Source organism: Ochlerotatus camptorhynchus, unplaced genomic scaffold (assembly GCF_037179485.1).
Source record: "Ochlerotatus camptorhynchus isolate MF236.1 unplaced genomic scaffold, CSIRO-AGI_Acam_v1.1 ptg000343l, whole genome shotgun sequence".
Lineage (NCBI taxonomy): Eukaryota > Metazoa > Arthropoda > Insecta > Diptera > Culicidae > Ochlerotatus > Ochlerotatus camptorhynchus.
The window spans coordinates 1,422,670-1,437,222 of record NW_027040831.1 but is presented as its reverse complement, the minus strand read 5'-3'; the positions used below and the strand labels follow the sequence as shown (position 1 = coordinate 1,437,222).

Below are 14,553 nucleotides of genomic sequence, written 5' to 3'. Positions count from 1 at the left end.
CCAGAACCCAAGAAAATTGGAAGACCGGCATATACCTGAAAACCTGTATTCGACAGGACGTGGAGCGGAGCAAAATTCCCATTGAAGTATGGCAGGAAAGGAGCAAGTTCAAACAATCCACTAAAAATCTGTATAGTAGCATGGTGGAGCCGGAATTTGAGACTAGCAGCGACTCTGACTGGGATAGCGAAACAGAAGACCTAAGTTCCTTCAGACTTCTTCGGATTCAGTGATGAGGACCCCATCGTGAGAGGAACCGATTCTGGCGAAGATGTCGGTCCGGGGCAACGACAATAACAACCCACAAAGCACCCCCATGGGGGGCTCATGGATCTATGTTTCGAGGGGTGCATTGATTAGCTTGGAACCGAAGATAGTACCAGAGCTGAGCCAAAAAGTTTAGCACGTTTCTTCGGGATCTTCTTCAATTCACGAACCCCGCATTTTATCGGTCAAACTAGCATAGCGAATCAAAACAAACATAGTGTAGTTCTAGAATTTCGACTAGAATGGGGTACGTTAATCGATTTGCTTGGGACCAATAGGCTAGTCAAGTAGTGAGACAATTTTAAATCGTTAGTTTCCAACCGGTGTTACTACTGGATTGTACTAGCATTTTCACCAAAGGTACTAGAATGTTTTGGCTCTAATGGTTATATCAACCGCTGGAAACTAACGATTTAAAATTGGTTCACTACTTGGTCTCAAGCAAATCGTGACAATTAAAGGAGGGTGATGCAAATAAGTGACATTTAAAGGTGGGTGATGCGAAACAAGGACCTGAGGAAATCTAATGGAGCCCTGTCCTGAGTGCCCGCGGAGCCGCGGAGGTCCACACTACGATTATTTTCGTTGAGAAGATTAATTGTGATTGTCGAGAAGACTAACAGCTCTTGCGTGAAATGTAGAGCTATCAGGATCTGGATGGAGGAATCCGCTATGAGATGGACTCCATGAAACTGACAGATTGAAGTAACCAAAAATGAATATCTCATCAACTTACGATAACTGTGAAAAGTGAGTAGCGATGAGTTTATTGTCCCGGACTCGATTAGGTGAAATGTACAGAGCGCATAGAAATTGTGTGCGATCACCCAGATTGTTGGCTGTGCAAACCTGCTCATCATTGTTCCATTAATCGTTCTGGATGACCTTTGCCGCCAACTCGCCACGGACAGCTACAAGGACACCTCCACCAGTAGATTTACGTCTGTTGTTACGATTCCGATCGCAACGTAGTCAGGATCGAAGACTTGACTAGAAAGCTTTCGAGAATCAAGCCCCGTTTCGCACAGGACAATTACATCGTAGCAACGATCCGATGCAGCTGGTCGGTAATCTTCAACATCAGTATAAAGTTCACCAGTGTACATCTCGACCCAGCTCCAGTTGACAGTTTGACTTGCTCTGCTTTATCTCTCGTTTATGTGCTCGGAACATTCCTCTACGTTTCTCTCTGTCTGCTTCTGTTGTTGCTCTCTAAACACGTCTTCTGGCTCTGAGACAACTAGTGCGGATGGTGCTTATTGCCTCGTTGCAGCAGTAAGCTGGAGGCTATCTGTTATTTAGCACCAGTTTCCTCGGCATGGTCGTGTCATATGCTCTCCCTAACGATTCTATCAACTCGTCTTCCACTTCAGGTCGCAAGTTCTCGTCCTCTATACTGCCACAGGATTCCGTTGGTCGTTGGTATATCTATGGGTATATCCTTCACACACTCTCCAATTCATATTTTCCACCAGCCACGGACTGCAGGCCGCATAAAGTGACGTCGATAATGGATTCCCGGCCATCTCTGCGAAAACTGCTGGTGGTGCCTTTATTGAACAGCCTAATTTCCAGCTTCGCTAGAACTTCAAGCAGAATGTGCCCTCTTGCGTTGGTACATCTGTTTCCCCACTACACTGCCTAAGCATTGAAGTCTCCTCCGATGACTACCGGTCTTTGTCCGATCAGCTTTTCGGTAAGTTCAACCAGCGTCTCGTGGAACTGCTCCATCGTCCATCGGGTGCGCAGTAACTGCATATGAATAATCTGCATAATTTTGGCGATCACGAAACCTACTTCTTGAATGGGGTATCTGCCCACAACTTGTATTGGAGCCAGAGTTGCGACCTATCACAATCACAATCGCCAAACAGCTGATGGTAGTAACGCTTTGTACATTCCTATCAATGTGCTAGTCGAAGCTCTCTCCTTGACCATCCATCAAGTTGACGAAAGAAGTAAAAAGCAGGGGTTGAAACAGTTGACGTTTTTTACTACACTCAGAAACAAATTTAAACTAATTAGTATAAAAGTCACACTAAAATGATATTCGCCTGGTTGACCCTAGACTTCGTTTAGTTGCCTACAAAACGAGCCTAGTATAAACTTGAAGTATAAGGGGTATAGTATATCTATTGAATGTACATGCGTAGTTTAATACTGGTTTATCCCAGAAACGATTACCACGCCCCCTAAGTTTGTTTTGGTTGTCAAAAGGATCATAAATATGATAATAACACAGACAGAATTGATACGTGAATTGTTTAAAAGAGCCATTCCCATACGATGGAAGTGCTTTGGAAATCGCCCTTTTTAACTAGTCACATATTCAATTTTTCGACGTTCAGATGATTCCACATTTTAAGATTATAATTTACTTTATTTTACGAAAAATAAATCTCCGACACTTGAATTGTCTGCCAATGGAAACTTGGTAGCTACTTTCGGTAACTGAGTGTACAAAATTTTCATGATTGGCATCGCCGGTTCAGATGCCAGCAAAACTAGCGCTTTCCGAGAAGAAAAAGTGGCCACGATTCTACCAACAATCAATACGAAACTAACGATTTTAAATTGGCTCACCACTTTAGTAGCCTATTGGTCCCAAGCAAACGATTAACGTACCCTATTCTAGTTGAAATTCTATTACTACACTATGTTTGTTTTGATTCGCTATGAAAGATTGACAGATAACATCAGGGGTGTGTGGATTCATGAAGAACATGCAGGGGTGAGTGAAATAGCTTGGGACTGCTTGGGACCGTTGTTCTGGTACTGAGTGAGCCAAAAATAATATTGATTTTCTTCGGGACCCAGTGGTCTTAGAGTTACCTCTATGATTCTACCCTCTCCGACTGTCGTGTTCCCAAGCCAATGTAACAAACTTAAACGCGTCTGATCCATATCTACAATCTTCCGATCGCTCTCCGACCGAATGATAATAATCCGAATGACTTCGGTCAACTCAAGAGGTCGATTCAGATTCTGAATCTCAATAAGAAATGCAAACGCACGAAGATTCTTTATCATCGGAAGCGGAGCACGTAGGTCGGCAGTCGGCAGAATTAATTCGTTTCCGTAGTCGATCAGTCGAATTTTGACCAGAGATTTAGCAGAGTCAATCTGAAAAATCAGTCAATACCATCACTCATTAGTTTCGGCAACATGCTATTGTCTTCAAAAGCTCAACGCACGATACATACCTTTTCCAAAATCACCACCCGGTAGTAGATGCCCTCATACGGAGCCGTATAGATGTCACCCACCAGTATATTATCGTACCTATCGATTTCCGTTCCGGATTAACCTGACCATTGATGTCACGCAGCAGCTTGTCGCACTGAGTTTCGTAATCTGCCAAAATTACCCAGCATCGCTTCGGTTGATCCGCCGGAAGGCACTCGACGACCATTCCGAACATCTCCCCTTCTGCCTTTTCCAGCATCGCCTGGCTTATCCACCACCACCACCTTCTTGTGTTTCTTGAGCGTTTCCAATTTCAACTTTGTTCGAATATTGACGCAGGTTCTCCCGATGCTTGGACCAGTCCCGGATCTGGCACACGAAGGAACACCTCGAGACAACGGCTACCCGTAAAATCAGCCGGCAGATGACAGAAACTGTTCCATTTCTCCATGATTGTTTACTAAAGAATACACTGGTCAAAATACTCTCGCACAAATCCGGTTTAGTTTAAACTATATACTGAAGATAGTATACTTTTTATACTAAGCTACGTATAAACCTCGCGAATGACAAAAATGAATAAATTGTAAACTATCGAAGACTACTAATATATCAGAGTGTACACTCGCTTCGTTGTCGTGCGCGACAGTCTGTTTGTATTCGAACACTCATGCTCTACCGTCGTCTCTCTCACACAACACGAGCGGTAGAATAACATTCGAGCTAAATGAAAATTATCAAAATAGCTATCATATAACATGTGTGATTTCGTTGTAATTCCTCAATTTGGTGTAAATCAAACCATTTCTGATCAGAAATATTATTAATAGGACATCATTGCTTGCTATTTTCAGAATTCACACAAGCACACCATCAGCAGCTCTTATTATGAGAAAAACTAAAATACATACATTCGTGACGGGTCTTCGGCGACAGTGTCGTATGACAGAGCCTTTCATACGACATTTTAGTTTGGTACTGTACTATGATAGCTTGTTTTGCAAGTGTCGGAGGCAAAGGCAGTCAATTATCACAGAAAATGTGTCGACTACCGTGACCGCTTACAAGACTGTTCCCGACAATCACGACACTCATCTGTGCTCGTTTTGAAGTAGTTGCTGCTTTGCTTGCTTATTTGAGTGTGTTGGTGAGTGAGCCCAACAGCTTCCGTTTTATGTTGCCTGCTTTGTTTGTAACTCACACAGTCGCGCCCTCGGTCGCGCCTGCCGAGACGAACTTGGAATGCGTAGGCATTGTTTTCATTTTCTTCTGTCGTTTCGCTTTTTCTCATGATCGTACTGCAGAAGTCTTCACTGTTTTCGTTGTGCTTTTCATCATCAGCAGCGAGTGTAGCGTTTTGCTTGTGAGCAGCAACCATTACTGGTGATTGTTGTTTGCCATGGCTCTAACTCTCACTGCGTGACAAAACGATCTGTCAGCGATAGTCGGTTGGTGCGAAGACGAGTGTCACGTGAGTGTCATGATATTTTGCATCACTGATTGGAGCCATCCCAGCTATATCCACCAACTAGTTACCTTTATCGGAAGGGACTCGATACAGCTGTGCAGTGTCGCAATAATTGAGGTTTATTTGAGTTACCTCTGTTATTGTTGTGACAAAACAATTAAGTGTCATTTGGAGCGAAATGCTTGAGAATTCATGCTTTAAAACCAAAAAGTTCAGCAACATCTTCAGGCTTACAAAATTGGGAAAAAAAGCTGACAAAATCGGGAAAGCACTGTACATCAGGCAATAACTGCCTGTACACGAAACGAAAATCAATTATTTTATTCATGTGTTTCACTTATACATTTTTGCCAAAGCATCAGCCTTATATATTCCATAAGACAAACCACATAGGTCCTACAAGAATGCATAAAAGGTATGTGTGACCGCTTATACATTTCATTTGACACATGAGCTTCATTAACTTTTTGCAAGGCGTCTGCTTATTAGTTGACTTATACATTTTATGAATAATCAGCAATAGAAATTTGCCAAAAGGTATAAGGAGATTTCTATCCGTGTAAGACTGTATTTAGATATTTCCATAACGTATAGCTACGATATTATCGGTTCCGGGAGTCCCGGAAATCGGTACTGTAGGACATAGTAATATCTCAGGCAAAAGTATCTTGTGGCATTTCAAATTATGGCAAATAAAGGGTGATACGGTCAAAATTTGGTCAATATCAACTTGACGTATTTCTTTCAATTTTGCATTTAAAAAACCTGAACACCCCTCATTTTGAAGGTGTGTGTGTGTAGAATGTTGCTCCTATTTTGATTTTGGAATTCACTCTTCAGTTGTCAAAATGCCGTCCAAGCAAGAAGAGCAGCGTATCAAAATTTTGCTCGCGCATCGCGAAAATCCGAGCTACTCGCACGCAAAGTTGCCAAAATCGCTAAAAGTTGCCAAATCAACCGTTACAAATGTAATTAAAGTGTTTGGGGAACGTTTGTCGACAGCCAGGAAGTCTGGATCGGGGGGAAATCGAAAACCGGAAGCCGCTGAGACGACAAAGAGAGTTGCCGGTAGTTTCAAGCGAAACCCTAACCTCTCTCTCCGAGATGCCGCAAATAAGCTGGGTGTATCGTCTACAACTGTGCATCGAGCCAAAAAACGAGCCGGACTATCGACTTACAAGAAGGTAGTGACTCCAAATCGCGATGATAAACAAAATACGACGGCCAAAGCGCGATCCCGGAGGCTGTACACGACGATGCTGACGAAGTTTGACTGCGTGGTAATGGACGACGAAACCTACGTCAAAGCCGACTACAAGCAGCTTCCGGGACAGGAGTTTTATACGGCAAAAGGAAGGGGAAAGGTAGCAGATGTTTTCAAGCACATGAAACTGTCAAAGTTCGCAAAGAAATATCTGGTTTGGCAAGCCATCTGTACCTGTGGCTTGAAAAGCAGCATTTTCATAGCTTCCGGGACTGTCAACCATGAAATTGACCAAATTTTGACCGTATCACCCTTTAGGTAGAATCAAGTGAATGAGATGATTTGAGATTATTTTGGCCAGTTTGGCATCGGTTCCGGAACGCGAATCTGTGAATTCCGGCAAACGGTTTGTTGGGATATAATTACATTGAAATTATGTTATCATATTATGCCAAAATGACAAGCTAAGACCATAAACCCATGTAACTTCTTTCGGTGGTGAGCTTCGTTCCGCCAACAGCTTGCGGTTCCTTGCTCCGTGTAAAAAAAAAAACCGATTCGCGTGAAAATTTAAAACATGGTCAAACTGGTTTAAAAATTCGAAAAAACACAGACATATTTACATTACCCAAGAACGAGGAGGGTTCTAAGCGGGTGGTACCTACGCCAAAAGTTAGTTCAACTATTCCCCTTGAATAAATTCCAAGTTTATGAAAATCGGATGAGGCATTGCTGAGAACGAGTTTGTTGAAAAAAATTCGTTCGTCCTGGTACTTGACGAGTCACGCACGTAAACATCGGTTGTCAATGTCTCCGTTGTCACAAACGGTTCGGAAAGCATACACACTTGGTTTTTTTCTACCGAGCTCGGCTGTGCAAATCTCGGCAAAAGTAAGTTTCACTGAGATCTCAGCAAAAGTGACATTATTGATTGCTGAGTTCCGGATAATGCTTAGCTGAATCTCAGCAAACAAATGAAATGTTTGCTGAGATCTCAGTAAAACTTTTTTTACCGAGATTTGCACAGCCGAGCTCGGTAGAAAAAAACTAGAAACACGGGAATAAGAGACCAGCGGAGAAAAAAATATGAATTTGGCAACAAGATAAACATCAAAGCAATCCTGGCATCACTTGCATTTCCAACTGCTTGCGAATGACTTCGCCAATGCACAGACGAGCGAGTTCATGAGTGATTGTTAAACGATTTTAATACTCCTAATTAATCATGTTTTGTTGTTTTTGACATCATCCACATCCAGAGGGCCAGTCACTTCGAATGTATGGGAATGGTAGGAAACCATTCCCGCATAAACGCGAACCATAAATTGACCTTACCTAAAATGGTTAAAAATTGTTTATAATCCCTGCTAAACTTTAACTGAAATGGTTATGGAACTTTACATGAACGTTTAATGATAAAGTTTCAACCTTATGTATTATGGTTTTTTGGAACTGGACTTTACAAATAATGGGTTGTTAAGAACCATTACCATTCCAAATTCTTGTTTTCTCCATACATTTTCAGAGAGGGAACTATATAAGAACGTTTTTACTTATGATTTGAGAACATTAATGGTAATGGTTATGGTAGTCAGTAAGGTCCATTAATGGTTTTGTATTATCGCTCAACTTTACGTGGAATATATCGTGAATTGGTAATCAGTAAATTACAGGCAACCAATTCGCGATATATTCCACATAAAGTTGATCGATGTTACAAAACCATTCGTGGACCTAACTGACTACCATAACCATTACCATTAAAGTTCTCAAACCATAAGTTAAAAGGTTCTAATATAGTTCTCTTTCCGAAAATGTATGGAGAAAACAAGAATTTGGAACGGTAATGGTTCTTAACAACCCATTATTTGTAAGGTCCAGTTCCAAAAAACCATAATACATAAGGTTGAAACTTTATCATTAAACGTTCATGTAAAGTTCCATAACCATTTCAGTTAAAGTTTAGCAGGGATTATAAACAATTTTTAACCATTTTAGGTAAGGTCAATTTATGGTTCGCGTTCATGCGGGTTTGGAAATGCATGGAAATTTTCAGTTTTTATTCATTATCGTCTTTATGGACAGTTTTAGATGCACAAAAATTGCACGAGTACATTACTATGGTGATAAGGTAAACACTCGTTTATTTCTTTCCTTCTGTGAAAGCATGTTTAGTCACAAATCGTGGATTTTCTGATATTCTCCATACTGCAAAAATGATTTTCCTACCACTGAAGGGGCGACATCTCTCGGAACTTCAGTATACACGCTAACTTGAAAGTACTCATTAATGAGTAAAAAAGACCCATTTTGAAGAAAAGTGGCTTAACTCATTAATGATTAAACAATTTTACCCATTAATGAGTATCTGTTACCCATTAATGATTAACAATTACTCATTAATGGGTAAAAGATACTCATTAATGGGTAAAAAATTTACTAATTTAATGAGTTAAGCCACTTTTCTTCAAAATGGGTCTTTTTCAACCATTAATGGGTACTTTCAAGTTAGCGTGTAGCTACTACTCAAATCATATAATTAATTGAAGCAAACCATTTGTAAACATTGCAGATTGGAACCGTTTTTGACAGTTCGATTGGAATCATAACAGTGTCTCCGCTGGTCTCTTATTCCAGTGTTACTAAAAAAAAAAAAAGTGTAATTTCTTCTGCTTCTTATACGTATTTAGATCCATTTTTGCCTTGGCCCGCTGAACGTTACTCTTCGAGGATCCCACTTTTTTAGTCACGTCTCGAACCGAAGCACTTTTCTTGCGAGTGAAAGCTTTCAATGCAGATTTCGGTCAACAGGGTTCGGTTTACGTCCAGATTTTTGCTTACCCTGGAAAGTTGCTTCATTGCCATACTTCCGAATCGCGTTTCGAACGGCTCCGATGCTTACACCTTCCAGGTTCGCTAATTGACTCAGAGAAATGTTAGGGATAGAACACCATTTTTCCACGATCTGTTTGCGCTTTTCCGGAGAAATGCTTAGCATTGTCACGGAAATGTACCGAAGAACCGCACGCTAACTTGAAAGTACTCATTAATGAGTAAAAAAAGACCCATTTTGAAGAAAAGTGGCTTAACTCATTAATGATTAAACAATTTTACCCATTAATGAGTATCTGTTACCCATTAATGATTAACAATTACTCATTAATGGGTAACAGATACTCATTAATGGGTAAAAAATTTACTCATTTAATGAGTTAAGCCACTTTTCTTCAAAATGGGTCTTTTTCAACCATTAATGGGTACTTTCAAGTTAGCGTGCGAGACTTGCGATACACGAAACTGCTGGTCGAGAAGTAAACAATGATTCAGCGTGATAATCAGCTGTATAAACTTCATCTGAAACAAGCAGGGGTGTTCCAAAGTCGTGCATAGACATTCTGGGACACCCGATAGCTGAAAATTTGATCGGGGTCAGACAGTGAATGGTCCATATATTGATTGTACTTGTCTGTAGAAGCAAGCTGCAAGACTCCTGATCCATATCTAGCGACAGGTCCAGAACGAAGAACTGGGCTGGAGGAACCATTGGGAATTGCTATTCAAACAGTTTTAAAAACCACATTTTCTTTCAGAACGAAAAAACATGCCCGAACAATTTTTGTTTTGTTTTCAAATACTTTTTTTATTTTGTTCTTTTTTTCGATATTTATCCATTCATATGCTTATTACTAATCATTCTCACTTGTTTTTCTCTCGTTTGTTTTTTGTTGTTGTTGTTGTTGTTGCCTGCTTTCCTCTTTCATAATGAGTTTTGTGTAGTATTCTTCGCACTTCTTTTACCCAATTCTGTTCTTGCACACAAGAAAAGAAAAAAAAAGTTGGGAGATATTTACCGCACTTTTTTTTTATTTTTTTTTTATTTCTGTTCCTCTGATCTAGCACACTCTTTGATTAGTTTTGTTTTTGTACCATGCACAAATGAGTTTTGTTTATGCTTATTATGCTCTCTGCCAGACCACAAACATTGTTTCTTTTCTTATTCTTGTTTTGTGTTTATGCTTACTTCCTAATGTGTTCTCGATTAAATACTGTACAACATGTGTTTGTGTATGTGTGTGTGTTTTTGTTTTCATTTGTTGTGTTTACTTCCTGGCTTGATTTTCTCCCTTTCAACACTTAAAACACTCAATCAAGCATTTTACTCGTTCCGTTGTGTATGTGAATGTGTTATTTTTTATGCATGTCATCATACATGTTTTTCTTATTGTTCGTATGCAAGATGGGAGACCAGAATGGATTTGATTTCTATCTCTCATTCACATGTGTGTTTTGTGTGTATGCCAGTATGGTTACGTTGCATTTGCGGTTTTGTTTTAAATATTTACAATAAAATTGGTTTTTGCAATTTCTGTTTCTGTCTTGTTCTTATTGTTCCATTAATGTTTGAATTTGATTAGTTTTGTTTTACTTTTGCTTCGTTTTATAAACTTTACCGTTTTGTGGTCTACACATTTACAAACATCTCTTTTTATTTGTGGTTCCTTGTTTTGATTTGTATCGTTTATTGTTAAAAAACGTTTAAATAAAAAGATAAAATTGAGCTACAGTTATTCTTTTACGAAATTATAAATTAAATACAGCTGTGGGTGTGTTGTTTGTAATTTTAGGTAAGTTTCTTCTTCTTCTTCTTCTTCTTCTTTTAATCATGAATTGTTTGCTCTATTCTGCAAGGTTTACAATAATATAGAATAGCAATAATTTACATCCTTGCAGCCGACAAGGCTTCCGTTCACTTCCGATGGCCTTAAACTGCCCGGAATTGTTTTCTGGGGTCCACAATAGTAGGAATTTGTAATTGATTTTTTTTTTCTCAGTGTTTGTTTTTGTGAAAATGTTTCCACTATAGCTGTCTCGTTCTTTCTCTCTCGCTCTTTATCTCACTGTGATTGAAGTAGTGTTTAGTAGAATTACAAAGAAAACAAAGGTAGAACTTTTGAGAATGTGGAAGCAGAGAAATGTGGACTTGTAACCAAAAAAATCTTATTTAGTTTAAAAATCTAAATTATCTATTGAATTTTCCTCCTATTGAATTTTGAAATTTTGTATTGCTTTTCTCTGCTACCTTTTCCTCGTCAAAATCTAGTTTTGTGAAAATTTCAGTGCTTTCCTCAACTACTCTCATAAGCATTGTACAATATTCCGTAAATTTTCTACAGGAAGTTTACCCGACTACCCTTTGTCTTTTGGGGACGAAACCGATGATTACGGGAGGAAGCCTTTGCGGTGGCTTCCCGGGGTGACACCTAGATGGCAACTGCTGCAGTGACCTCACCGTTGTTGTGGCTGTTGTTGCTGACAACCATTGCCGTAGGTGGTGGCGTTTGATTGCTATTAACTTTGCTGTTAACTAGAACAAGACTGGGAGTTCCACGGCCACTTATGTTACCGCTGCCATCGATCAGAGGTGGCAATGACATCATGGCACCGCCTCCATTGCCATTGTTGTTGTTGTTGCCGAACACGGCATTGAGATATTGCGCATTCGGAGTCGCAGCGATCAACGGTAGACCGCCCGGTGATTGTCCCACCGTTTTGACCACCTGTTGATGAGTGGCGCACGCATCGAGAAAGAAGAGATAAAACCAACAAGGAGACGAGACGAGAAACAACAATGATGGGAGGAAAAGAACGGAGAACGGCACTTTAGGTTAGTCTCTTCTCTAGTTAGTAGTAGCAGTAGTAGAAAAGTTTCGCTTCACATCTGAACTAAATTGTAATCCTTGTAAAAAAAAAAAACGTTCTGCGTGTATCTTTGTTTTGTTGTGTATGGTTTTGAGGGGGGTGGTTGGTGAGGTGTTATTGGTTCTGTTCAACGGTGAATTTCCGATGTTTGTGGTGGGTGGTTGTTGTGGGCTCTCGCTGTACGTACGGTTGATTGGTTCAGTTTCGTGAAACTAAGGCACCCACCTTTCCCAGCTGAGCGCTTTGCTGCGGACCGGCGGTGGAGGTTGTGAACGGGCCGATCATGTGGCCGGTATCCTGGTCGTACCGGGATACCACAACCGGCGTCAGACCCGACAGCTGTGCCGAACTGGTCTGGATGGGAGTGACTACGTGGACGGCCGTTCGACCCATTCCGGATTGGGAGGTGTCGGCACCTGGAAAACAAGGAAAAGTTGGCCGTCAATTGATGTGGATTGATTGTGTTTGATTTTCAAATCGGAAGGCCAAAACGTCGAAGAATGATCTGCCGATGCACTGCAAAATATCAGCAATTTTGAGTTCAAAGCTTCTATGATAAGCCCAGAGACATTTAGACGTACGTTTAGAGAACTCAGATGATGAGTCAATTAAAAATTATAAATCCCTTTTAAGGTAAAACTTTGTTCAGGACGCTTAGGCAAAATGTCTTTTTTAAGCAATAGCTATACTGCCCATAATCGCATATAGATTTTCGTCAATTTTAAGATAACGCGCAAATGAGCCTGGAAAAATAACAAGGGAAGAGGCCCTTAATTTTTGCAAACAAGTACCACCATGTTAGTAACAATAAGAGTTTTGTTTTACAGATGGGTCATCTATAAACGCTTCCACTGGATTTGGAGTATTCAACGAATTTCATAGCGCCTCATATCACCTGCAAAAACCCTGTTCCGTATACGTTGCGGAACTAGCAGCCATATTCTACGCAGTAGAGCAAATTGCCTCACTACCATCTGATCACTATTTTATTTTTACTGATAGCCTTAGCTCGTTGGAGGCTATTCGATCAATGAGGCCGATGAAGCACTCCTCCTATTTCCTGACCAAAATCCGACCCAAATTGAGTACTTTATCTAACTACTCCTATACTATCACCCATCTCATTGCTCAATTCCGGGTAATGAGAAAGCGTTCTCGCTAGCTAAGGTGGGCGCTATGGAAGGCGATATTTTTGATCGACAAATCGCCTTTGCGGAATTTTTCTCAATTACCCGTCAGCACGTCCTCACCAACTGGCAACAAAAATGGAATGAGAGTGATCTGGGAAGATGGTTACATTCTATTCTCCCATAGGTATCGAACAAGCCATAGTTCAAAGGATTGGACATGAGCCGTGACTTTATACGTGTCATATCAAGGCTCATGTCCAATCACTACTCGTTAGACTCGCATTTCTTCCGAATCGGGCTCGCAGGCAGCAATTTGTGCGCTTGTGGTAGTGGCTATCACGATATCGACCACGTGCTTTGGTCATGCACCCTCCATTGTGTTGCTAGATCCGAGTTATCCGCATCCCTCAGGGCCCGAGCAAAACAACCTATGCGGCCCGTTAGAGACATCTTGGCGAGCCGAGATCTCGACTATTGCAATTTAATTTATGTGTTTTTAAAACGGATAGATCTGAGGATTTAGTAGTTAGTGTCATCTTGTGTTCCCCCAAGTTGTTAGCTGCCCATCAGTGTACCCACATGTTTGTCTTTTTCATCAGTTGGTCGCTTAGTTCGAGATCAAGAGCACATTGCTCTCCAAACCTTGTGTTCTCAATCCCTACCCTGCCATCCATTTGTTTCAATTTGTTACCCCTAACCTCGAGATAGCTGCGAGTAATCGGCCCCCGCTTTACTAACGTTAGTTTTAAGAAATTTTGTAATCCAAACAATGAATATCGGCTCCGCAAAGCTACGGAAAATGAGCCTGGAAAAATAAACGCATTATAAAAAAACGCTATCCTCTATCAATTGACATCTACTTTCATATAACGTGATAAAACTACAGACTTTGATCTAGCAAAATCCAGCAGAACAATGCATTAGGTCCTAAGATTCTATTCGTCGACTTTCTTATCGCATCCTCACGGCCATGTTAAGACATTCTCAGCTATTTTCAGCAGCCATATCGATGAAAGAAGCTACGACAAGAAACGATTCAGTACTCAAGTTATTACCGAAAGAGAAAGTCGATTAAGAGAATGGATCAATGTTACTTAGGACCTAATGCATTGTTCAGCTTGAAATCTGAAAACAACATCAAGTCAGTATATCGCATCAAGCAAATAAGCACATATCAGTTCCATCCACAAATTCAATCGTCCATAGTTCGTTATAGTTCTGCTTGGTGGCGCAGGTGGTGTATTGGTAAGCGTGATTCCCTCTCACCCCAAAAGGCTTGGGTTCAGTCCCAGTCGGCGCCGCCGGGATTTTCTGAGGCATAAAATCTCTGATCAGGGAAGTAAAGCCATTGGTTCCCTGGTTCAAGAGTTGATGGGTCGATAGGGGTAATGTCCAGGTGTGGGAGCTGTGCCTTCCTGGTTTCGGTAGCATTGGTTCTTAGTACGGAAAACACATAAAAGAAAAAAGTTCTGCTTTTTGAATTGCCATGTTTTTCACTTATTAATTAAAAATACAAGCTGATTTTAACTTGAAAAAATATCAATAAATTTACTATGATTTTCAAATACTTACATGGGAATTGCACTTCGTAACTTCGA

At 40.5% G+C, this 14,553-nt stretch overlaps 1 protein-coding gene across 5 annotated transcripts in view; it reads right to left on the bottom strand.

Moving 5' to 3' along the window:
• Window positions 1-10,135: 10,135 nt before the first annotated feature.
• Mnt overlaps window positions 10,136-14,553 on the bottom strand; it is a 103,093-nt gene continuing 98,675 nt past the window's right edge. For 3 of the 5 annotated variants that reach the window (XM_065231121.1, XM_065231118.1, XM_065231119.1), the window contains exons 10-11: window positions 12,051-12,241; window positions 10,136-11,683 (exon numbers count right to left, since the gene is read on the bottom strand). In XM_065231121.1, coding sequence (XP_065087193.1) covers window positions 11,387-11,683; window positions 12,051-12,241 — 488 coding nt within the window. In that variant the 3' untranslated portion in view covers window positions 10,136-11,386. Of the gene's footprint in view, window positions 12,242-14,553 lie in introns of all 5 variants that reach the window. The other 2 variants (XM_065231122.1, XM_065231120.1) reach the window with 1 other exon arrangement.